Source organism: Curcuma longa, chromosome 5 (assembly GCF_044706935.1).
Source record: "Curcuma longa cultivar G26 ecotype Majalengka, Jawa Barat chromosome 5, ITB_CL_G26_1.1, whole genome shotgun sequence".
Lineage (NCBI taxonomy): Eukaryota > Viridiplantae > Streptophyta > Magnoliopsida > Zingiberales > Zingiberaceae > Curcuma > Curcuma longa.
In genome coordinates this window covers 6,345,076-6,368,002 of record NC_133865.1, presented here as the reverse complement: position 1 = coordinate 6,368,002, position 22,927 = coordinate 6,345,076, and the positions used below count along the sequence as shown (strand labels likewise).

General features: G+C 35.7%; 3 protein-coding genes across 3 annotated transcripts; 1 reads left to right on the top strand and 2 right to left on the bottom strand.

The window, feature by feature from the left end:
• Positions 1-632: 632 nt before the first annotated feature.
• LOC141829431 (ATP-dependent DNA helicase 2 subunit KU70) lies at positions 633-14,098 on the bottom strand. The gene is made up of 19 exons (XM_074716892.1): positions 13,982-14,098; positions 13,812-13,889; positions 13,164-13,280; positions 12,444-12,558; positions 10,740-10,845; positions 10,526-10,643; positions 10,349-10,432; positions 10,199-10,257; positions 8,352-8,485; positions 8,203-8,246; positions 5,447-5,523; positions 4,802-4,949; positions 3,633-3,694; positions 3,172-3,232; positions 2,769-2,861; positions 2,569-2,689; positions 1,338-1,440; positions 1,033-1,225; positions 633-814 (listed from the first exon to the last, which is right to left on the bottom strand). The coding sequence occupies exons 1-19, from the start codon at positions 14,042-14,044 to the stop codon at positions 701-703; spliced, it is 1,890 nt and encodes a 629-aa protein (XP_074572993.1). The 5' UTR covers positions 14,045-14,098; the 3' UTR covers positions 633-700.
• A 2,102-nt stretch (positions 14,099-16,200) lies between these two features.
• Positions 16,201-17,445, bottom strand: LOC141829775 (BEL1-like homeodomain protein 11). Its single transcript, XM_074717289.1, is given in 5 exon segments — positions 16,201-16,326; positions 16,408-16,468; positions 16,546-16,901; positions 16,976-17,169; positions 17,172-17,445. Coding segments are annotated over 5 exon segments (1,011 nt in total).
• A 3,682-nt stretch (positions 17,446-21,127) lies between these two features.
• LOC141829038 (auxin-induced protein 22D-like) lies at positions 21,128-22,410 on the top strand. Its single transcript, XM_074716455.1, has 4 exons — positions 21,128-21,422; positions 21,527-21,744; positions 21,846-21,945; positions 22,042-22,410. The coding sequence occupies exons 1-4, from the start codon at positions 21,271-21,273 to the stop codon at positions 22,115-22,117; spliced, it is 546 nt and encodes a 181-aa protein (XP_074572556.1). The 5' UTR covers positions 21,128-21,270; the 3' UTR covers positions 22,118-22,410.
• Positions 22,411-22,927: the final 517 nt, after the last annotated feature.

Genomic DNA, 22,927 nt, shown 5'->3' with positions numbered 1-22,927 from the left:
AAATATTTCAACAGTATTATTTTGAAAGATACATGTTTTTTTTTGAAAAAACATTCTTTAATTAGCTGTTAAAAGTCTGATTTTAATTTTGTAAAAAGTCTAATCCACAATGATTTGTTTTTAATTTTAATTAGCTGTTAACTTTGTTAATGGTACATGGCATCAAGATTTCACTTTCAGGCTTTTGAACTTCAATCTAATTTTTATTTGAGGTCAATCACAAAAGAAGGTAAAAAGTTGCAACTTATTATGCTTGAGAAAGCAAAAACTGAATAATTTAAGCATCCAAATCAGTTTTGCTTTAAACTTGATAATGTGTGAAAGAACTAAAGGCCTTGCAATAACTTCTAAGCTCTTTCTTTGACCTCTTGAATTGAAATAGTTAGATCTACAATCTAGAGCTTTTATCTAGTTTCAAGGAGTTGACCAACTTAACCACTATTTTCTCCTCCAATTTAGTCAGACTGTTTAATCCAATCGACCAGATTGAATTGGTCTCCTATGCCTAGCTAGACGGTCGAATCGACTAGTCTAGTCCAACTTGGAAGAACACAACCTAAGTCCAAAATTTCATTGAACACCAGCTCATGGGGCATGCAACCATTGCTGACATGAACAAACAAGCTAACAAATGCAAAACATCAAACTGCAGAGTACTGCAGCTTTCAGATTTCATGTTATGAACAGTAGCCTAACCTTGTTATTTGCCCATATGAGTTAAAATCCTGCTAATCAAAGCATCTTTTTTCCCAGACACTGGAAGGTTGTGTGCTGCCAGATAGAACTTCAACTCCTCCACAGTTAGATGCTTTAGCTGCAAAAAAGTATTAAAAAATATTTAATTATTACACTAAGAATATTTTCTGTACTGTATGATAAAACTAAATGAAGGACCCATTAACCATTTTAGACCACCCTTGGAGAGACATCGCTTTGATTTGGACAAAGAGAAGTTATGTTTGCTTTTCTAACAAAAACTGTTGAAATGGCACCACTATGCTATGCTCCAAAGCAGAAAAAATACACTTGTACCTTCCCATTTTCTGCAAGATCCTCCCAATCATACTTTGCACTCTCACTGGTGGCTTTGTCGGCTATCATTTTGCGTTTCCGAGTAGCCGCACTGCCGGAAGCTTTTGCAGCCATTTGTTCAGCTTCCTCCTGGTCATGGTTTTCTCCATAGACAGCTGCTTTGAAATCTTCCAGCGCACGGACAACTGTAGGTCTGCATATAATATTAGTATTATATTATTGTCGTAAATGTGAAGTAAAGAAAATCGAGATTCACGAAGATATATCCCTTGTGAAAAAGTAACAAAACAACCAAATAAAAATACCTAGCCAATCCTTCTTCATCAGGCAGGGTTTCATCCTTAATATCTGGCATCTCATCTTCGTCCAGAGCTAAGGCTTGCAGTATTCCATAGTGTCTCTGCAAAGCTACAGTTAGGCAGAAAAATTGGCATCAAAATTCCTCTACTTGAAATTCAACAACGATGTACTGAGCTTAAGTATAGCACAGATCAATGGGCAGAGAGATTACTCTCCTCGGGGCAATTAGAGTAATCAGCCCTATTCATCTGTTTTAAAAGCATATGATGTGTTTAGTTCATTTGTTAATATCTATTCTATCAAGAAATAATGTACCATGATAAAAAAAAAACAAACTTTAAACAGATAAAGGAATGAATTCAGGATTGGTCCATTCAGTTCAGTCAGATAATATCCTGGATTCTTAATCCAAGAGAAGATTAGAAGATTTATTGTTTGGAGAAAGAGAATTAGACATGGAAGTGAAGAGTACCAGATTATTAAGCTACTGAAGTACCTAAGAATGGAAAATTTAGAACAGTAAAATGGCAAATATAGGGCACATAATTAGCATCATAAGCTACCGTCACAAGTGATGCAGATATCGTAATTGATGTGGCTCCCTCTGAGGTATAGGTCAAGAGTCAAGCGAAGATCAACGTTCAGGCTGACCTGACAATACGAGTCAACAAAAACCTACGAAGGGACCTGATTCAACAGAAACCTACGAGGTTGTCAAACCTGGTCCCCTCGGAAACGGCTATTGGATATGATCCCCTCATAGGTTTCTATAATGGTGTCACCCCGTCCGACGTGGAGATACCCTTAGCAAACTATAAAGAGCCTAACACACAGCCTTATTCTAGGTTCGACTCTGAAAACTCTTCTAGTATCATTTTCTTTTCTATCTACATACTATCCTTTCTGCAGAACCATAACTTGAGCATCGGAGTGCCCTGTCGGGACTCTCCGGCACCAATCTAACCTCTCCTTGAAGTGTGTTTCAGGTTCTCATTGTCTCACTCGTTAAGCTCATCTAGGAGGTCACACACGTTGGACTGTTCGTTGATTGGTAGCTTGACCATCCGCGGTATTTAGCCGGAACAACAAGCATAGACTAATTCACTATTGATGTAAATATAAACAGACCACTTTTATGCCAATGACAAATCCCAGTGAAGAACTGCTGACCATATAACAAAGCAAAATATGAGAAAATCAAGAAGCTTAGGGGAAAAAATTAAGAATGCACAGTACCAGGATTTGCAAATTGTAGTACTGAAAATGTTTCCAAGTTTATTTGCTTCATTAAAGCAGATGCTTTCTGGATCTGATCATCTGAGGCACGTGGTACGGCAGCATCAACACTTATGTGATACTGCAAGCTTACAAGAATGAAAATTTCATAGAAGTTAAATCAGATAAGTGATAATCGGTCAAACAGAAATTCTACTTGCCTGTTCAACATCTCTAATATCATCAGAATATGGTAGATATATCATGTGCATTCCAGCAGGCTCGAGTTGACCTCCTGAATTTACTATCTCATCCTGCCCAGTTGGATTCTTATTAGTAAGGGATATTTAAATTGAGAATTCCATTGTTAAACGGACTGACTTTTATGATAAAGTTCAGGATGACTATTTTAACTATCAACAGACATGCATTCTAAAAATCAGGGGAAATGGTGGAAAACAAGGCAGATGCATAACAACTATGCATAGCGCCTAAGAAAAACCATATTGTCATATTGATCTCAACCAGAACAAGAAATAACAAGTCCTAGATATGTTTATTAGGAACAACAGATTTCCAATAAATAACACCGTGAGGTATACAATTGTGAATGGAAATTCTTACTTGTGCAACGAGTGCAACCAGTCGAGAACTGCTTGAGCTTCCGTAGAATGCGAGAGCAAACCTGAAAGCACCATGAGATATTACCAAATGCAAATGTCATATTAAAGAGTTTTAGCACATGCACGAAGCCCACCCCTATTGGACAAAATAATAAGCATGACAAAATAATAATCTATTTTGATTAACTCCATCAAAAATATACTAGATTTTGTTGTGTAAATATGGTACAAGTTAATTCTTGCCAAACCACAAGATCAAGGTTTCTCCTACTGGCACAGTATCTATTTTGATGTTGCATTTGGAATGAATTGAAATCGTTTAACAATTTTGGTAAATTTGGATGATGATAAGAGGGTGATTTACAGAAACCAATTTACGTGTATAATAAAAAGGGTGATTTTCCAAAAAACATTTTGATTTCACATTACAGAAAAACAATATCTTAGATAGTAGGTACATACCGTTTAAGATTTAGCATTGATCGATATAAAGCAATGAAAATGCGAGTGCTCCCAATGATTTCCTACATAGACCAAAACAAGTTGTTTTTGCTCAAATGTAAAAGCAAATATAACAGTGCACATTATATATCAAAACCAAGTATATGTTCGGTGGTTGAGTATCAGTTCCTAGCCAGAATTAACTCATGAGTTCTAATCTTATAATTCAATTCCACCTAGGTTATTAGCTCTAAATACAAGTGATGCAACTTGAGAACTCACACCGCAAAATTTCAAACAACTAAACTCATCAAAGAGGAAATATATTTACCTAAAAAAGTCAACTAAATTGAAATTGAAATTAGAAAGAAAGTCAACTAAATTGAAATTAAAGCAGCAAAGTTCCACAAATATAACAATCATCTTTACTAATGTTAATGACTTACTAATAACAAAATAAATATCCTGCATCGAATCATAACATAGATTTTTGTAACATCCTAATGAAATCAACCCCTTAATCTTCTAAAACTCAAATTGAATAATGTTCCTATGACATATAGTATTGGAACTATTTTTTTCATATATCTATAAATGTATCTCGGTTGTCAATTTCTCTGACTTCAGCATCACCTCACCTTACAACTACTAGTACACTATCACCTCTTCCCCTCCCCTCACTTTTTTAAAGTGCTTCATCTACTCAAAAGTGATCAGGAAACGAAATCAAAAAATAAATTATAACCCTATCTTTATCCAGTCTTGACAATATTGACTAAGATAACTGTGTATCAACACCAAAACTAAGACAATAATTTCAGCCATGACAACTGATACCAATTAATAATAAAAACCATGGAAGAAACCAATAGAGTGATTGTCATTAAGTATACAAAAGTTAAAGCAAATATCTATATGTTTTTGCCTGAATTCTAGAGACATGGTTTGCATGTGCATAAACAAGTTAACAGAAACATCAAAGTTCTTTTAGGGGGCATATGCAGGTTCAAACGAGTGCATATACAAGAAATTTGATGCCAGAAATCAATAAACCAAATCATAACACTGAATCTGCTACACTCTTACACAGGTGAACATTACAAAAACTTGCAACTGGAATGCAATCTCACTTCACCAATTGGGAAATAAATGTTTGACAAAGTCTTGACAAAAATGGAGTGCAACGATACCTCATCAGTTGGAAAAATAAATGTAGATGGCCTCAAATTATGGTAATCTTTTAAACAATCAATGGGCTTGAACCCCAAAAGACGAAGGTGGTAATTTGAAACCTTCTTGATTTCAGATATCTGATCCACTGAGAAGAGAACTCTCTGACTGCAATTATCACAAGGTTATGGGCCACAAAACTAGATGCACTAGAAGTAGAACTTTCAAATACATACAAGCAATTAACGTAAACAAGAATTTATAGGCATAACAAGAAACTAAAATAAATCTAAGGCCTGCACATTTTACAAAATTCTACTTAACTTTATTCATGAAAATATGGAAGACTCATTTTCATGTCTGAACGTGAATCTCCAAATCTTGAAACTTACAAAGGGAATCTGGTTGATAGATGATATTACCATGTAAAATTGCATTTCCAGGCATGCCATTTACATAAAATTGTTATGCATTTTGACACATCAGGTTATAATATAATGATACAAGTCGTTTATTAAATTTATGTGCATATAAGAATAGCCCAACATCTATTTTGTACATGATGATGTAGAAGTAAATAGCTCAGGAAATACATAAGAATCTGTGAGCATGCAGTAGAGAAAAGGCACTTCTATTAACAAACAGGGGGAAGGAATGATACTAACTTCTTGTAAGGGTGGAAAAGTTTAGGTCGTCCCTCAATTAAAGCACCAGTGTCAGCACAGATTAAGGACTTCTCCGTCTGGCAAATTATGTCAGATCTATAGCATCATAACATTGTACCAAAAATAACAGGATGTGACACATAATAAGTAACATGCTGAATACAAATATGCCCCACTTGAAAACAAATGAATTGATAAAAGCTAAAGCATGTATATTAGAATAATTAATGGTGTCACTTTGTTAGATTTGATTTTGATGGGCAAACTGAAGTTCAGAATATTCAATTCGGAAAGTAATGTAACACGATAGTACATGTTTTTTTAAGAAAGAGATGATGCTGCTTCATGAACTTAGGCTGCATTAAGATGCGCAAAATTGCACTAGCCCAATACCAATCTATGAGATAGGAACCTGGAATACATATTGAGATGAACCAATCCAGAAACCCTGAAGAGAAGGAAATTCCTTTAGGAATCAATACTTCAGATCCAATTTACTGCTATTTAGTTATGTCACAAAAGTGATGCACATGCTGAAGCTCCTATATATGTGGACTAGATTCTCAAGGTAATGCCATTTCAATTGCTTTCCTTCTCGGTGTTATCTCTTAGGAATTATCTAATAACAAATGAAATGGTCTAATATCACGTCTGGCATATTGATTACCGAAATTCGCCAATGCATATCCATACTAACCTTTAAAATATTTTATAATCAAATGAAGCATATTCTATGATGAAACCCAAACCTGACCCATTTAGCAGCCGTGAACAAAAGGTGCATATAAGTACCAAATGTGCATAGTGAAATAGCACATTCATAGTATATGGTGCTGCATATGCCTATGTTAAATGTCGCTCATCAAAAACAATAATGAATGGGTGATGATATTACAGTTTCCCTCAATAATCTCGGTTTGATTGTTGATGAGGAAACAAAGGATATTACAATCAGTGTTAGTGTTATTAACAATGTAACAATCTGGGAGTCAATTATTTAACTTAATTTCATTTGCTTATCAATTAGCCAATTACATCTTAAAACTTACCGTTTCCATCTTTTAGAATCAGTTATTTGGTAATATCTATGCCTAACAATATAACTTAAAGAACCTTTGATTGAAAAGGATGGTATAAAGTTCATCACACAAACAAATCATTAAAAAAATACAAAATCTGCATTGTAAATATCTTTAGGTAATGTATGGGCAGTGTATGAGATTGGTTTAACAGGAAGTAAATTTGTTTATTTTAATTTCCTCAAGAAATTGTGCTTCTAAAATTCCATATCATTCGATTTCCGATTCAGTCAGCTCACCTTACAATTTGTAAAATCATTAAACGTCATATTCAAAATTTAATTTATGGTCCCTTGTCATATTGAAAAAGGACAGTAACAAAAAAGACCTTGAACAAGAAAAAACATAAAACAATCTATCAATGCTTAGAATAAACAAAGAACATATGGGAACAATAAAGAATTTTCATTTTTACCAATGAACTCATCTCCTGATATACTACAATGTAGTTAAAACTTGCAAAATTTAAAAACCACAACTATGAAATAAGGCTAGAGGTCAGATTAGCTAGAAGATTCTTTTGTTCTTTTCACTGAACATTATTGATTTAGCTTGTCCTCTATTTATGTATAAATTATACCAGTAGTCTGATATTTTTGTTTTGCTAATTAATTACATTCAGATTTTTTTGTTTTGTAATTATGTAAATAATGAACAAATAATTGACTCATCGATTCAATATTAATGATTAATTATTTGAAATGTTCAAATAATATTTAGGATATCAGTGTCATTGAAAACATATTAATATAGTAGCCTACAAACATTTCGACATATATGTACACCATACCGACAGTTTCAAATAACGTAAATTGCTATTTTCAGATATTTGTTTACATTTAAAAAGTATTATTGGATCTACATTTTATTAATTTTATTTAATTTTCTGAATAAATGCTCCTATGGAAAATTGAGTTATCATCGAACATATATATATATATATATATATATATATATATCAGTTTATGAAATGTTTCAAACATTTTTTTGTAGAATTCAAGTATCATCAATAATTTACTAATGAGTATAAGTTGTATAACATAACTTGGCAAAGTAAACTAGTATACAAAAAAATATAAGAATATATCAATAGTGTGAAAACTTGCTTTTAATGAGTAAAATAACACATGTTCTATATTTTTTGTTTAAGTTTTATATGTAAATATTTATTATAAATTAATATTTTTACACATATTGATCATTTACATATTATTGTTTTAAAAAAAATAGAAAAAGAAGTAAATTTGTTGCATACTTTGAGAAACACCTTGACAAAGAAAAATAATGTTAAAAATGAAAGGATGAAATGAAATGATTAAATACTATGATTAGACTAAAAAAGTTGCAGTCAACAGTATATATTTTTGACCAGCTGGTAGTAAGGAGAATGGAAGAGATAAAGGTCTCCTTGCAAAAAGAAAACACAGATGGGATCACAATTTGGAAAAGACTTAAAATTGGACTTCTTTTTGGCCTTACTTATTTGCCCTTACCTAATTAAAATGTACTTAGAAATATAGCAAGTACAACTTACTAAACTTTAAGTAATTAAATTATTTAACAGCTATATTTACAGTAGAACCTCAATGTGAGGATTGTAATTGCGATCAGTAAACTTGTAAAGTTGATTAAGAATGAAAAGAACCGATGACAAAGACCTCTGTATTTGCTAGATACCTTCAGTGGAAGATTAGTTACAGAATCAAGCCACATAGTTGCCCCTAAAAGGAGAAAGCGGCAACCATCTTAGTGAGCAGACAGAGAACATGACAATGGTTAATACTACAATGTGATCAAGAATATTATTAGGAAACTGACGATCGTACCTGGCAAAGTACGACGGACTAAAGCATAAGTATTCACTTGAATAGAGATTCCATTTATTATGGAAAATGTAAGTGTTCTAACTTTTCGCTTGTTAAAAATTCTTTTTCTCAACTGATCTTTCATATCCATCAACCTGAATTATACATCCACAGAACAGAATATGATGTCTGCCAGAAATTGAATGGTTTGTCCCTTGTGTTTCAAGCAAAATCTTTCTTCCATAAAGCAAACAACAATTCTGGGCTTTTGTGAGTTAAAGGAAGATAAAAGCCAGAAACAGTAAAAATGACAATTTATCAAGAGAACTAGATAAATAAAGTTGCAAATCCCAAGCGTTCCTATCAGAATAAAACATGCATTACAAACATTAAAAAAAAAGCATGAAGAAACTAGAACCTAGCCAATAACAACACTAATTATTAGCATAGTAGTTAGAACAACATAACTGGAGCTTTCCTTTACATGTTTCAACCCAAAAAATTGTTCAAATGTAGTTTAACCTAAGAGGTGAGTGCATAGTATCACAATTATCATGTTTTTCCCTGCACGAGCATTCTTATACAAAATAGCATGTCATTAGATATACCACAATATAGTTCTAAAAGATAGTCTTTGGCAAACAAAAAATGAAACTTCCAAAGATAAGTAAAGACAGTTTAAACTCAAGCTGCATATAGGTGTTTGAAGTACTCCTATGCTTATGCAATCAGTCAAAGCATGCACATTTTAGAGCTTGTGATGTGAATTGTGTTTGATCTATGCTTGAGAGACTATTGGAACCATGATCTGAAATCTCAGATTGTGCCAAGCAAAACAGTTGAAACACATTGCTCCGGTAAATTACCAGAACTTCGATCTTGAATGGTATGATAATCTCTCTCATGCTCATTGTGCCTATGAGTACATGTTGTATAGACACTTAGCATGCCATTGTACGTTATGACACATGACAAAGTAAATTCAAGATTTTCTTTCTTTTACCTTACTTTTCTAAATTTATAATTCAATTAATTATCTAACTCTTACAGGTAATCATGTTAAATTAAATAGGATTATATAAGTAAATATATGAATTTATCTTGACACATATTGAAATAAATAGTAAATAAAATCATTTTTAATTAATTAATAATTGACATAATCTTATTCAAATAAAAAGCCTTAGTAAAAGAGGATTAAATGAGTAAATATCATCTCAATTCAACTCAGCATGCTGATATTCTTAAACGTAGAATATCGGCATGGTATCATATGATAAATTAATTCAATTAATTATCTAATTGCTATAGTTTTATTTTCAAAGTGATCTAAGCGAATAACTATTAAAGAATAAAGTTCAACATGCTTTAATGTATGCCTAATGTCAGCACAATATAGTGTTGCACCTATATCTTTCTAGTCAAAGACCAAACATCCGCATAAAATGGTACTTTAAACCTTTGTACTTTTTCTCCTTCTCCATCTCTTTTATCCATTCACCTTTAATTTTGCCATTAGAACCATGCATCGGCACTCCAACACAATACTAGTATTATACCATTCTGATCAAAGACTGAAATTCCATTATGATTGAAGATTTTGAACCTTGAAGCTGGCAAGGATAGACAATAAGTACCAGCCAACTCAGAAATGAAAACAAGCAACAAGAATATATTCTCCACATATGGGCATGATAACTAAAAAATGGTACTTACAAGTTCACCGTTCTAAGATTGGCTGATTATAAAAAGAAAAGTTTTACAAAAGATATTTGAGATTAATGATTGAATATGTGATACACAGCTACAAAATCGTAGAAGTATTAACAGAAACTACTGGATAATTACGTTTAAATTCCAAAGCTTACTTTTCACTTGCAGATGGCAAGTACTGGACTAGTTCATCACCCTCCAATCCAATCATGCCCTACCACAAGAAAAATAAATCCAGCATAAAGGACTTTAAAAGTAACAAAAACAATACAGAAAAGTTTTTATTATTGACATTACTGACATACAGCATAAAATTTGGATAAGTTGAACTCCTCATCTAAACTACTCAGTGGAAGAAGCTCGAGTGAGATGCCCAAGTCTTTTGCATCCTTGGAAAACAAGAATGAAGATTATTTCATAATTTATTTTCAAACATACACCATTAACTAACCACATAAATGCAAATACATAATGTCCAATACTTCTGCGCGCTGTAAGGTTGTTCTAATCATATCTGCTTTCATGGCACCTGTCACACTCCCGAATGGATCATCTTCATTTGTAAAAATAAGAATTCTCTTACTAGCAGTTTTGGAAGAGCTGGCAGAAAAAGAAACTAGTCAGTGGAGAAGTTAATAGAAATAATCAGTAATGATGTTTATGGTGAAAAATCAGTCAATTAAGTGTCATTCCTACCCCTTGCGCAACAGTGCCTGTGCAACCCAAAGAGCATTATACAAAGAATTATCCCTAGATCCAGGTAAAATTCCATACCGACTTCCAATATTGTCCATAAATATGCCTGCCATATAACAGAGGTGTCAGCATAATATAAGTCAGAAGAGCCACACTTCTCAAATGCTAAGGATGATGTTCATTGAGTTGATAGTATTTGCATTCCCGAGTAGCATCTATAGGAAGATGTTATCAATCAGAATTCCATGCAACCTAGAATAAATTCAGGAATTTTATGGTCTAACCAACATATCAAACAAATTGCAATGCAAAAGTATCAAGGAAAAGTCTACAATGACAGAAAATTAAGTCCATCTGTCTGCTTTATGAATCTTGACAACTAGTCTACAATTATCTCCTTCCTCTTCTAACAATAGGAAGGAATCAGTTACATTTTGTAGATCAACTGATAGATTATCAGATTCATTATGGATTTTTCTTATCATATATCTAACTTATTAGATCCAAATGCCACAATAAAAATTATCCTCAAATTGTCCACGACTCTATATGTTTCATCTCTATGTTTGATTAACCATAGCGACTACATGTAAGTTGCAATACTTATAGTTTTTTCTCTCTTTGCCTCTTTCAAGGGTCTTACTCTTAGGCATTCTATGCCTACAAGGAACCTTACTTTTAGGATAACATACAATCAAATGCCTCTTGAGTATTTGGACTGTGAAAGTGTACCTTATAGAAATTGCTTGCTAAAAAGAATGAAGCGGAAAGTACACAAACTTACCTTACCATCCAATAGCCTCCACTTGCCTACAGTAAAAGAAAATTCCAATACAGAGCAATCTTCTCCTGACTGTACCAGCACTAAAAGATACTAGAAGAACCATGATACAAGAAACTTAACTCCAAACCCAATTAACCATCTCTCAACTCTTGTATTTTGAAATCCAACAGGGAATTTATATATAAGAGTAGCATAAAAGTAGGGAGAGTAAAAAGGTTGGGTTTTTTGACCTACTATGGACTGAACAGAGAACAGTATAAATTTATGGTCACATTTCACTTTCAATACCATGAAATCTAGAAGGGGAAAAAAGTGAACCATGGTTTGAATGGCCTTTCCTCATGACATATCCTCCTCCTCGTATAACTAAATTTTAGGACTGTATTTGCCTAATTGGCATACTTCTTTGCAACTTGTCACTATAATGCTTTGGTAAAGAACATTTGGTTAGACTCAGAGTAATTGCACTGATCCATATCTTACTTCATTTAATGGATAAGTAAATTCTTATCTATGTTAATTTTATCAGATAGATTGATTTACAACTGATGTGTTCTTTTTGTTTAAGGAAAAAATTGTCACTTTGTACATCCTAGATATGCAATTTTTAATATTGTATGGTATTGCCCAGTTACACAGTTTCACAATCTCACCAATTTCTCTATAAGCAAGCACTGTTCTGCATCATCTTCTAGGTATAAGATATAATAATAACAAATGAAGTGGAATTCAAATGTACATGAGAAAAGATTATAGCAGGTCATGACTCACAAATATTAAAACAGACAAATCAGTTAGCATTAAATATTCCCTTCAGTGTTTTCTTAAGCGCATACATGCACCATAATATTTTGAACTGATGCATCAAATATTTATTTAGATTAGGCAACCATTCTGTAGTTAGGCAATACAACGCCTACTTTCTATACTGGAAAACTCTTTAATCAACTTTGCAGTAGGTTGATCAAGGCAATCTCTCTCTTCGACATTGAAGACATACACACCATTAAGATCTTGTAGGTTTTTCTTTTCTTTCTGCAAGAAAGTAGCAAATGAAGGATTGCAAGGTTAGTAGCCAGTAATGTGATGAAAAGATTGCACATCAAAAAGTTCCAAATAACAATAAGCAATAACTCAAACTTGGCTATGTTAATCAAGTTTAGTAGTATGGAAAAAACAGGAGGATATTTGTTATAATGTATAGATAGGGTGTAGTTTAAACAAATTGATGAGGAAATACTACAACTTATTCAGACTCATTTCACCTATATCCTTCTCTCTGACCATACATAATAATAATAATAATACATTTCTTCTCATGTATCTATGTTTTTCTGATTCATTTTGATCTTTCTAGCCTCTAGATTCATAATACTTAATCAAAGGTTATGAGAGGAAAAAAAGTTTTTTCTCATTGAAAAGTTGATTATCCATTTTTGGCAATCAAAGATCAATCTCTAGACAAAATACTAAGTCTAAATAACAATCATATTTTCTGAAAGGTAGTAATACAGAGATAAATTAACAAATGTTTATATTTTGATGGAAATAGTCATTACATGGTATTCAGATGGTTCTTGAGGTCCCAATGTTGATTGAAACAGTTATGAACAAAAATAAATTTAGCAAAAATCACTTACAGTGTTAAAGAAGCAAAGAGCAACTTCATCATTTAATCTATTGATTATTTGGGACTTCAAAGACTGAGAAATGCAGTCTATTACAACATGGAAATAAGTCCCCTTTTCCCCATTATCCTGCAAGTAACACGAGTGAAGACATCAACTTCCAACAAAGGAACAAAAACAAGCTTTCATCTGCAGTAAATTGGTCCCTATCATCAAGAATACAATAAGAGATAAAAATTTTGTAGTGACAAATTTGTCTACCATGGAATACATACACATGAGAAACATTTTTATCGATCTAGTTGCAACTAACTAATTATCCAAACAGGCACAGTTCACATCACAAACTGAAACAGGGTTCAATGGTGGAGATTTTAGCGAGGGGTTATTGCTTGACTTCTTCACGCATATCTTATTTTCCGTCGACCACCTAGCTCCGCAATTTAACAAAATACAGCCAAATACCAAATTCTCAATCAAGTTCGTCATTTTCATAAAAATTGTTCTCAAAGGAGGAATTGTTTTACTTTGAAGCTATTCTAGTAATCAAGAAAAAAGTTTGTTTTTTTATCTTCGTAATTACTTCGCCTAAAACAACGCGCATTTAGTATAGTATACGAGCAGGAAACAGGGAACGGTCGATGATAGGGAGGAGCTCACAAGAGCGGTAACAGGAGCGAACATTTTCGGGGACGCATCGATGAGATAGACCGCGAAATCCTTAGTGGCTTCCTTCTCCTGAAATCATTTGCGGCAAGGAAACATGGGAAACCATGAAATCGCACACGAACTGACAGATAAATGCGCGAAACGCAGACGGATCACTTTACCTCATGGAACTCGGCGTCAGAGTCTGAGTCGTCGCGGAAGATGCCCTCGGGGTCCAAATCCATGGCCGAGGAGAGCGAGGGAGAGCGACGAGGGTTTCAACTTTCGAACGGCGTCCAGTGCGCTCTTTGTCCTCTCCCTCTGCCTTGCGAAGGAAGACAAAGCGAGGACTGAAAAGCAGACGTGGCAATCGGTAGGACCGCCCAACCCGAGTACGTGGACGGCGGGCCCGGGTCACGGCGGGCCCATCCGATTTTTTTAATAATAATAATAATAATCACTCTACTTTTTCATTTTGCCTTCTGTAGTTTAGAATATAACAGCTGACCACTTATTTTGTAAAATATATTTTTATTCGTTTATTCAGTTAATAGTTTGTTTATAAATTATTTATGAGTTATAAAATGCTAATGACTTAATTTCGCCATTCTTTCGATTGGAACGAAGCTATCAATCTAGATTAGGAATCTACCTTTCGACAATTTAGTCATCCTATATTGGATATTGGATGACCTTCGATTACTTCACAAAGGTAACCATTCACCGCACGATCGAGTCACTTTTGATCATAAGCAACTTGGCTAACCTTAAACCACCTCCGATCGAACTGTGGCATAGTCAAGTCAATAATCACATTGAATTGAAAGTCAAAAGTCATGATGAATTTCGATCAAGGTCAAGTTAAGTCAGCCTTGATAGAAGACTCCAAGTCAACTCCTTGTCTTATTCAAATGTGATCCATCCAAATTTAAACTTTGATTCGACTAAGTAGTTATTAAAGGGTTCATCACAAACAGACATGATTATTTAATACTCTGTTTGGATAGGGTGAGAGAAAATTCATTAATGGAAAAGAAAGGAGGGGAAGGAAGGGAAATGGAATGGAAGTAAAATATTTATGTTGTCCTTGTTTGAAAGGAATGGAAGATTCATTAACGTAATATATGTTACCTTATTTGAGATAGATTAAATATATAAAATTATAAAAATACTTTCACTTTTAAAAAAGACAACAAGGACGAATAGAAAACTGTAAAATTCTATCAATATTGCATATAGAAATAAAGATATAGAAGATCTTAAAATAAATAATGTATGTTTTATGGATAAGTCTCTATTCTTGGAGATGGAGAAGAAGAAGAAGATCAGAGTTATTTGCCTCTGTCCTTTTGAATCTTGTCCTCAAAAAGATGTGCAGCGAGGGTCGGTGCCGACATTATGAAGTGCGAGCGATTGAACATTAGGCAGTGACGGGGCGCGTTATGCAAGCAACGACGACACAAAGATGAGATATCTAAATAGATGAGTTAATTTGAGAATTAATATTTTAAAATAAAAATAAAATTAGAATAAAATATTTTTGAGTTTTCTTCTCCTTTCTTACACCAGTATAAAAAATTCTAATGATTCATGGATAAGCATGCAAGGAGAAAACTTACCCTCTCTCATTTTCTTCTCCTTAACTCACTCCATCCCAAATCAAAATTCTCCTTTCCCTTCTATATTCTTCTTTCCTCTCTTCCCCAACAAAGCATAAGAGAGGTGTCCCTTGACAAAGAAAGAAAGAGTTATACTACTATTTGAAAAAAATTCTGCTCTAAGATTATCTTTTAGCTTTCTATTTAACAGTAACCAATTACATCATCAGACAAGCAATTCATTTTATTTACTATTTCTATTTAACATTCATTTTCTCCATCTCTTTTTCGAAGTCTGATTAAATGTGAGAGTGACCGAGCCGAGCCGAGTTCCAACTCAATTGACCTTCTAACCTATTCTTTAAATCACAAACCCTTATATGAAGATTTCCTTATTTGAGAAATGACACTCGACTTCTTTGAAGACTAACTCAATTAGTATCCAGTTGGTCAAAAAATACTCGATCGTGATTACTTTGTTTAGTCATCCCCCTTCTTGATCTCGGACCAGATCAATACTCAACCACATGTCTGTGCAACTTGATTCATATAATCGACTACAAAACCATTGGCAACTTAAGATCCAAAAAATCGAGGATAGATTCCGGCAGGCTTCCTCCAATAACCTTGGAAAAAATATTCCAAAGAAAGAATCGCTATCTGACAGTTTGAACCCATTGCCACACAATATCAAGAAAAATTCCATAAGCTACAAGCTAAAGCTTGTGACTTGCATTGATGTTGCAAACTGGATTTACGCCATTTTCGATCGCTCAGTTCCATAATCCTCCAACTTTGCCTCTTTATGTTTCATTGCTCCTGCAAGATGGGCTCATGTTTCCTGAATCCTCAGAAAACTCCTCCCTGTACATCTCCTCTATCATCGGCTTCCATATCCGCACCCGCGCGTTGATGAACCAGTTGGAGATCTGAATCCACAGACAGAAACGAAAATCAACCATCTCCCTACTCGTGAATTACAGACAAAAGATTCGAAACATGGACGTTACTTGGTTTCTAGTCAATCCCGTCTTCGAAACCAGCTTGAGTTTCTCATCGTCGTCAGGGTAGCTGCCAAAAGCAAAATGCAAGAGAAGTTTAAGATCACCACAATCTTCAGACACTCTGAAAGATGAAATCGAGCTTACGGGTGAAGGAAGTTTTCGAATAGCCAAGTTCGAAGGATCGAGACTGAGTCTTCGGGGAGCCCCTTGAGTGGTCTCCAAACTTGTTTGTTTTGGATGATCCCCAGCTTCTGAAGAGCTTCTCTCTTCAGTCTCAGATTGTCGTCGGTCGTCGGAGCCGGCGGCGGCGGCGGCGAGTGTTTGAAAGAATGCCTGTGAATCTGAGTGATGATTGCATTTCTGAGGTTGGCAAAATGCCGGGACATAGCTTGGATTGTGAGGCCAGTGTAGGATGCAGCAGCTCCACTCCCTGCAACAATCTCAAAAGCTGAGATCACTTGCTCCATTCTATGGAAGTACTGCTGGTATCTGTTCTCGAGCTGTAATCAAACATGGCGATACTTCAATCGGTCGTTAAGATGAATGAACAGTTGGGGAGAGTTTTTATCTGTACCTCATTCAACAAAGCAACGAGCTTGACAACTCTAACATCAGCATCAGGGATGTTCTCCTCAGATAGGCATTTGGTCCTTTCTGCGTTCCTTGGGTCTTCATCAAAGCTCAGCTCGACTGCAGTGCTTACAGGCACGACCTCATCGAGCAGCTCTCGAGCAGGCTTCAAGAATCTGGATTGCTGGAGCACAGAGACATAGACGACATAGATGCTGACTGAGAAATGCTGCTGCCATTAATGGAGGTCTTCGAGGTGCAACTTGCACTTGCTTCTCTCTCAGAGAACATGCATCCGGACCTTGCAGGTCTTCTTCTTGGCCCGAGAGTTAATGAGAGTCCTCGAGTCCTGCCAGACATGAAGCAACGCAAATGATCCTCATGCTCACCTTGAGACTGCATCGCATGCCTCTTCTCCGTCTCCGAGTCCTGCGTCACTTGAACATCGATTGGATCAGCTCGAAGATCATCCATGCACGGTTCGCGTCGAGATCAAGAAGAGGATGAACGCCAAAGACTCTAAATCACATACCGAGTTTCTCAATCCAACAGTTGAATCCACATGCAAACAACTCGGGAGGTGCCCTTTTCCAGCCAAATGCTGCCTCAACTGACTCAAAACAAATGGAAAACTACTGCATCAGAAACCATGCGTGCCCTACTCTGCAACAAATACAAAAAGTAGAGCACGGGGATGGCTGGGGAAAAGGAACGGGAGGCCTCCTTCTAGGGTGGTCCCGGCCCCTTCCATGGAAGCGAGCAGGGTTTTGGACTCCCAGCTTTAGAACTCAGTACTGTGTAGTGCCATGTGAAGACTGATGATCTCTTACTTCACAGATGATCTTTTTGCTCTATTTCTCAGTCCTTTTTCGGAAGTTGTGTGACCTCGCTGCAGACAAGGGACGGGTTCGTAATTATGCGCCTCCATTGAAGAATATGGTGCATGATGAGCATTCTGAAGCCATTAGCAGTCACTGAAGTAGTTCAGCGTGTATTTACTAAAGACAACCTGCTTTTGACAGGAGGGCACGCAGCAAGGACTGGCTCATCTTTTGAAGCCTCGTCGACAGAGATTCATTATTAAATTCTCCCTTGGGCAAGTAAAACAAAGAAACCTTTAATTTATGATCAATAAGTAGATTGGTTTCATGTGTTCATCTTGGATTCTCAACCACAGTGAAACACAGTCCTTTGTTCTTGATTAGTGTTCTTGACCAGTGAAACAAAATGCAAACTCAGCTAGATGAATTGTCCACTTGGCATGCTCTGGTTGTGGCCAACACGATGAGGCGATCGATTTCTTCTTCCAAGCTCAGCAGCGAGCCTGCCCCTCCCCCCATGGCTGCCGTCAGCGTCGCCGCTGCTCCCGCCGCGACCTTCGCTCGCACACCCACACCGAGGGGCATGCGCCGCCGTCTTAGCTGTTGGTAAACAGTGTCTTTGAACATGTAAAACACAGTGAGTGACCATGACGCTTTTGAGTTGAACGACGTGTAGGCTTGCCTCGGTCGGCGTGCAAGAGCAGAAGGGTGAGGGGCTCCATGGCGGCGAGGCTGCAACTGCAGGGGCGGCGTCGGTGCTGATGATAGCATAGTCGGCGGGGCCGGTGCTGGCACTGGTGGACGAGAGGCTGAGCACGGAGGCGGGGACAGGGCTGAGCTTGGGGATTAGCAACAACTTGCTGGGTGGATTCTCTTCGGGGTGTTCGGCCTCATTTGGGTTCTCTACTTCGTATACGTCCACGCTCGAGGAGGACGACGACTCCGATAGTCGTCATTCTAAACCGGCAATTTAGCCGTTGCTTCAAACAATTTAAACAAGGGAGTTGAATTTTATAAATTAATTCAAGTGGATCTATTTAAATTTCGTATGAATTAATTTGTATGGATTTGAATTCTGTAAATTAAAAAAATTTATTTTTTTAAAAAAATTTAAAATAGAAAATTTAATAATGAATTTGATCCATCTAAATTATAATTCAAATTTAAAAATTTTAAATTAATCTATTTAAATGGTAATCTAAATTTAAAATTTTTATATTTTTTATATATTTATATTTTTTAATAAATCTATAGATTGATCCATCTAATCCGTAACTCAATTTGGGTTGAATTATATTAGAGATTCCCAACTCGTCAAGTTGATCGGTCTACCTGTATATGTTATATGATAAATTTCCATGAATTAACCTATTTCATTGTGAGTTAATTCCTGTTGACAGTTTTCTCTCCGTCATTTTAATGGATTTCAAAGTGTGTTACTTACATTAATTAATTCAACGCAATCGATTAGCTTAATCAAATCAACTAATTTAATTAGATGATTATTACCTTAACTCAACTAATCCATGTAACCATTTAATTAAATTTTAATAAACACTTATTTTTTTAAATCTCACCGATTTCAAATCGAATTTAAATGTTTTAATTTATTGTTTTTTTAATACTTTTTTTTTTATAATCTTCTCAAATCGAACTCTTATCCGTTGCTCCGGGCAGCGGTGGGCCACACACTGGGTCCGGCTCTCCCGAGCCCTACACGTACCGGCAAAGCGGTGACGGAAGCGCACACGTGTGAGAGTTAATGACATGAGACAAAACCAGAAAAGGACCGTTAGGTCAAATTTCCACACGCACGCGTCGGAGGTCTCAACGTCTCCTCGCTCGCTTACTTTCATCCATACAAACGCGATTTACACAAACATCGCGTCGCCGTTGGATTAATTATCGGTGGGCCCTCTTGCCCTTTATGATTGTCACATGTGGTGTCGACACGAGGCATTTTTTTTAATAATAATTTAGGCGCTTAAATATTTTATAACGGTCTTTTCGCCTATCAACTCAAAGAAGTTAAACGATAACATTCTTCTCATTTAACCTATCGAAATTTAGGTACTTTGTTATTGATATGCACGAGGATAAAGTAATGATTTTTTTAGAAAAAAGCTTCGCGATTATAATAATAATTGATAGATAGAGATGGAACAGACGGCCTAACCTAAGTAATAATGATTTAAATTTTATTTGAGATGCATTATATATAAAAAATTTTAAAAATTTTTGATATTAAGCTATCTGTTAAGGTCTATTTGTATTTTGTTTTGTCAATAAATTTTTTTTATAGATTCGAAATTGATCATTTTCACGATTAATCGAACTCTAAAGTATATATAAATTATATTTTTATAAAAATTGAATGTGATAATTCATGTTTAATCACTATTTTATCTCTTTAAATTATCATTAATAAGATTTTATGTAGTTAAGTCAGATTTTATAGTGTTCAAGCTTATTTAATAAGGTAATCGAATTAAATCAAATGTCTAAAATGAATCAAATCATTGTGACTTAGATTTTTTTTTCATGAACTTGAGCTTAGCTTGATTTATTTAAATATTATTTAACTCTCAATTGAAGTTTATTTATTGTTTGAAATTTTTATATTTTAAATTTATTTATTTGATTACATTTATTTTAATTTTTTATTTAATATCTTAATAAGAATTTTATTGATAAATTTTGTTCATATATATTAATCATGAATCATATTCATAAATAGTTCATCCTCTCTATTCAAGAATATTAACAAACTAAACATATGTGTGCTAAAATGTATTTATTTAATTTATAAAATAATTTAAATTTATTTATTATATAATTGAATGAGCATAAATAAATTTTTATCAAATTACATATTAAATTTATTCATGAATGTTTAATTTAATTATTATTTTTTTACTTTTATCTTATAGTTTCAAATGTTATATTTTTCTTAATAATTTGTAAAATATAATATTGGCAGAAGAAATACGAGTAAAATGGAATTTTCGTCCTCATCAAATTGATGTTGCCAATTATGCCGAAAACGCGCCCTGGGGACCTCCGCACGAACACAGCCATGGGGCTAACCCTCGATTCAATGGCTAAGATGAGTCCCCACGGCCGCTCGAGGAAGCTGGACCGCAGGATCCCAACCGGCGACATGATGGGGTGGCCGACGCCTGCCTGGCGATGGACCGGCACGGTCCATTTCCTTGTCCGCCTTCCACCCGACCGGCCTCGTTGTCCATTTTAAATCCCTGAAAGGTGTCCACGCACTGACGGAAAGCTTGTCGTCGACGCCTCCGCCTCCGCCTCCCTCGTCTCCATTCCGCTATAAATCCAGAACAGGGTCGTCTCGTCGGCAACCAGCTCATCGTCTTCGACCGTTTGATCCCAAAGTTGCAGCTTTGGATCGATTCGTAGCTTCGTCTGGCCGGAATCGGTGCTTCCTGGTTTGGAATAGAAGAAGCCAGTCGACATGGAGAGCTACGTCGAGGATACCGAGCTGCGCCTCGGTTTGCCGGGATCTGACGCGCCGGCTGCAAGGGGTAGCAAAAGGTCGCTGCCGGGGATTGACGCTGCGGAAGACGACTCCGGCTGCGGAAATGGCGGATCTGGCTCCGCGGCCAAGTAAGTTTTGGTCATTGAGATAAAGAAGATGCGAACTTTATGTGTATTTTGGTGGGTTTTTTTTTCTTCTTTTGTTGACGGGTAGATGTTGGGTGAAATTCTAGGGCTCAAGTGGTTGGGTGGCCGCCGATCCGAACGTACAGGAAGAACAGCTTCCAGGCGATGAAGGTAGAGGCGAAGGTGGAGCCGGAGGCTTCTGGGTTGTTCGTGAAGGTTAGAATGGATGGAGCTCCTTATTTGAGGAAGATTGATCTCAAGGTTTACAAAGGGTACAAGGAGCTCCGAGAGGGCTTGGACGGCATGTTCAACTGCTTCTCTCAAGGTGAAGAAGCATGATCTAACAGCTATTTCCATGAAAAAATGTTCTTTTTGTGTGATTTACCACAAATTAGTAAAGAAAATTTCTGTTATTCTATTATTCAGGAGAATTGTCAAGAAAAGAAGGGTGCAATGGATCTGAATACGCCATAACTTACGAAGACAAAGATGGAGATTTGATGCTGGTCGGAGATGTTCCTTGGGAGTTAGTGTCGTGATTTTCTTGCAATTAACTTCATTTTGCACTAACTCAAGTGTGCTTTTCTGACTGGGGATCTCCTTAATTTCATCTGCTCTGCAGGATGTTTATATGTGCTTGCAAAAGGCTAAGGATAATGAAAGGATCTGAAGCAAGAGGTTTGGAATCCAGACAATAAGAAGTCCACAATTCCTCTACAAAGATAGATGCAAAAGGAATCGAGTATTTTCCTTACGAAAATAGATAATTTTGCTTGGATTTGCCCAACTCCATAGTCCTGCTGCTGGAAAGAAAGCTTGAAAGTGCATCTCTGTCAACTGGAGCATCTTCTGGAAAACAAATAGCAAGACAAGGTGTCCGAGAATTCTAAAGTGTTCTTCAGGACTTGTATTTCACGCAATTGTACATAGAAAGTTTGCCTGTTTGTTTTTTGTATCAAATTTATTCGAATAGTGTGGTTGAAGTTTTGTATCTTCCTGCTATTGTGTAAAAGATAAGAATCAAGTTTTGAGTACATCTCTGGTTCTTTGAATCAAAATCCTGGTGGATTGAACAATATATCTTGCAGTAAACAGGGCCTAATAAGACATGCAATAATGCTCCCGACAACACATGTGATCGATCAATGAGAAGGTGAAGAAATCAGTGAGTTAATGCTTACTTAGAATGAAGATATCTGAATACATATTTCCAGGAGACATTGTCAAAAGTTGTAGTAGATATAATAACTCACTGTGTCAAAAGTTGTTCCTCAAACTCAAACACACCACACATGAGAAAGGTTTTCTTTATTTCCTGGTTGAGAGAAGTCAATAATAGTTCATCAAGCAAGAAATAAGCTGTTTGATTATCTTTGTGACAAAGTACCTAATGTCCACTGCCCTATTCAATGCACATGAGCACAAGATGCTGGAACTCTGAATCAATATGGGTGTAGTTTGGTTGGCAAATAGGGACCACATACTGTCTCGGCCAAGCATGGTTCATG

What these genes read in the sequence shown, in the direction of transcription:
- LOC141829038 (XM_074716455.1), top strand. Translation starts at nt 21,271, where the DNA reads ATGGAGAGCTACGTCGAGGATACCGAGCTGCGCCTCGGTTTGCCGGGA. An exon ending in GGATCTGGCTCCGCGGCCAA is followed by an intron (nt 21,423 to 21,526) that starts GTAAGTTTTGGT and finishes GTGAAATTCTAG; the next exon opens with GGCTCAAGTGGTTGGGTGGC. An exon ending in GTCGGAGATGTTCCTTGGGA is followed by an intron (nt 21,946 to 22,041) that starts GTTAGTGTCGTG and finishes TCTGCTCTGCAG; the next exon opens with GATGTTTATATGTGCTTGCA.
- LOC141829431 (XM_074716892.1), bottom strand. Translation starts at nt 14,044, where the DNA reads ATGGATTTGGACCCCGAGGGCATCTTCCGCGACGACTCAGACTCTGAC. An exon ending in TGGTTGCACTCGTTGCACAA is followed by an intron (nt 2,862 to 3,171) that starts GTAAGAATTTCC and finishes CCAACTGGGCAG; the next exon opens with GATGAGATAGTAAATTCAGG. An exon ending in GATGAAGAAGGATTGGCTAG is followed by an intron (nt 1,226 to 1,337) that starts GTATTTTTATTT and finishes TATTATATGCAG; the next exon opens with ACCTACAGTTGTCCGTGCGC.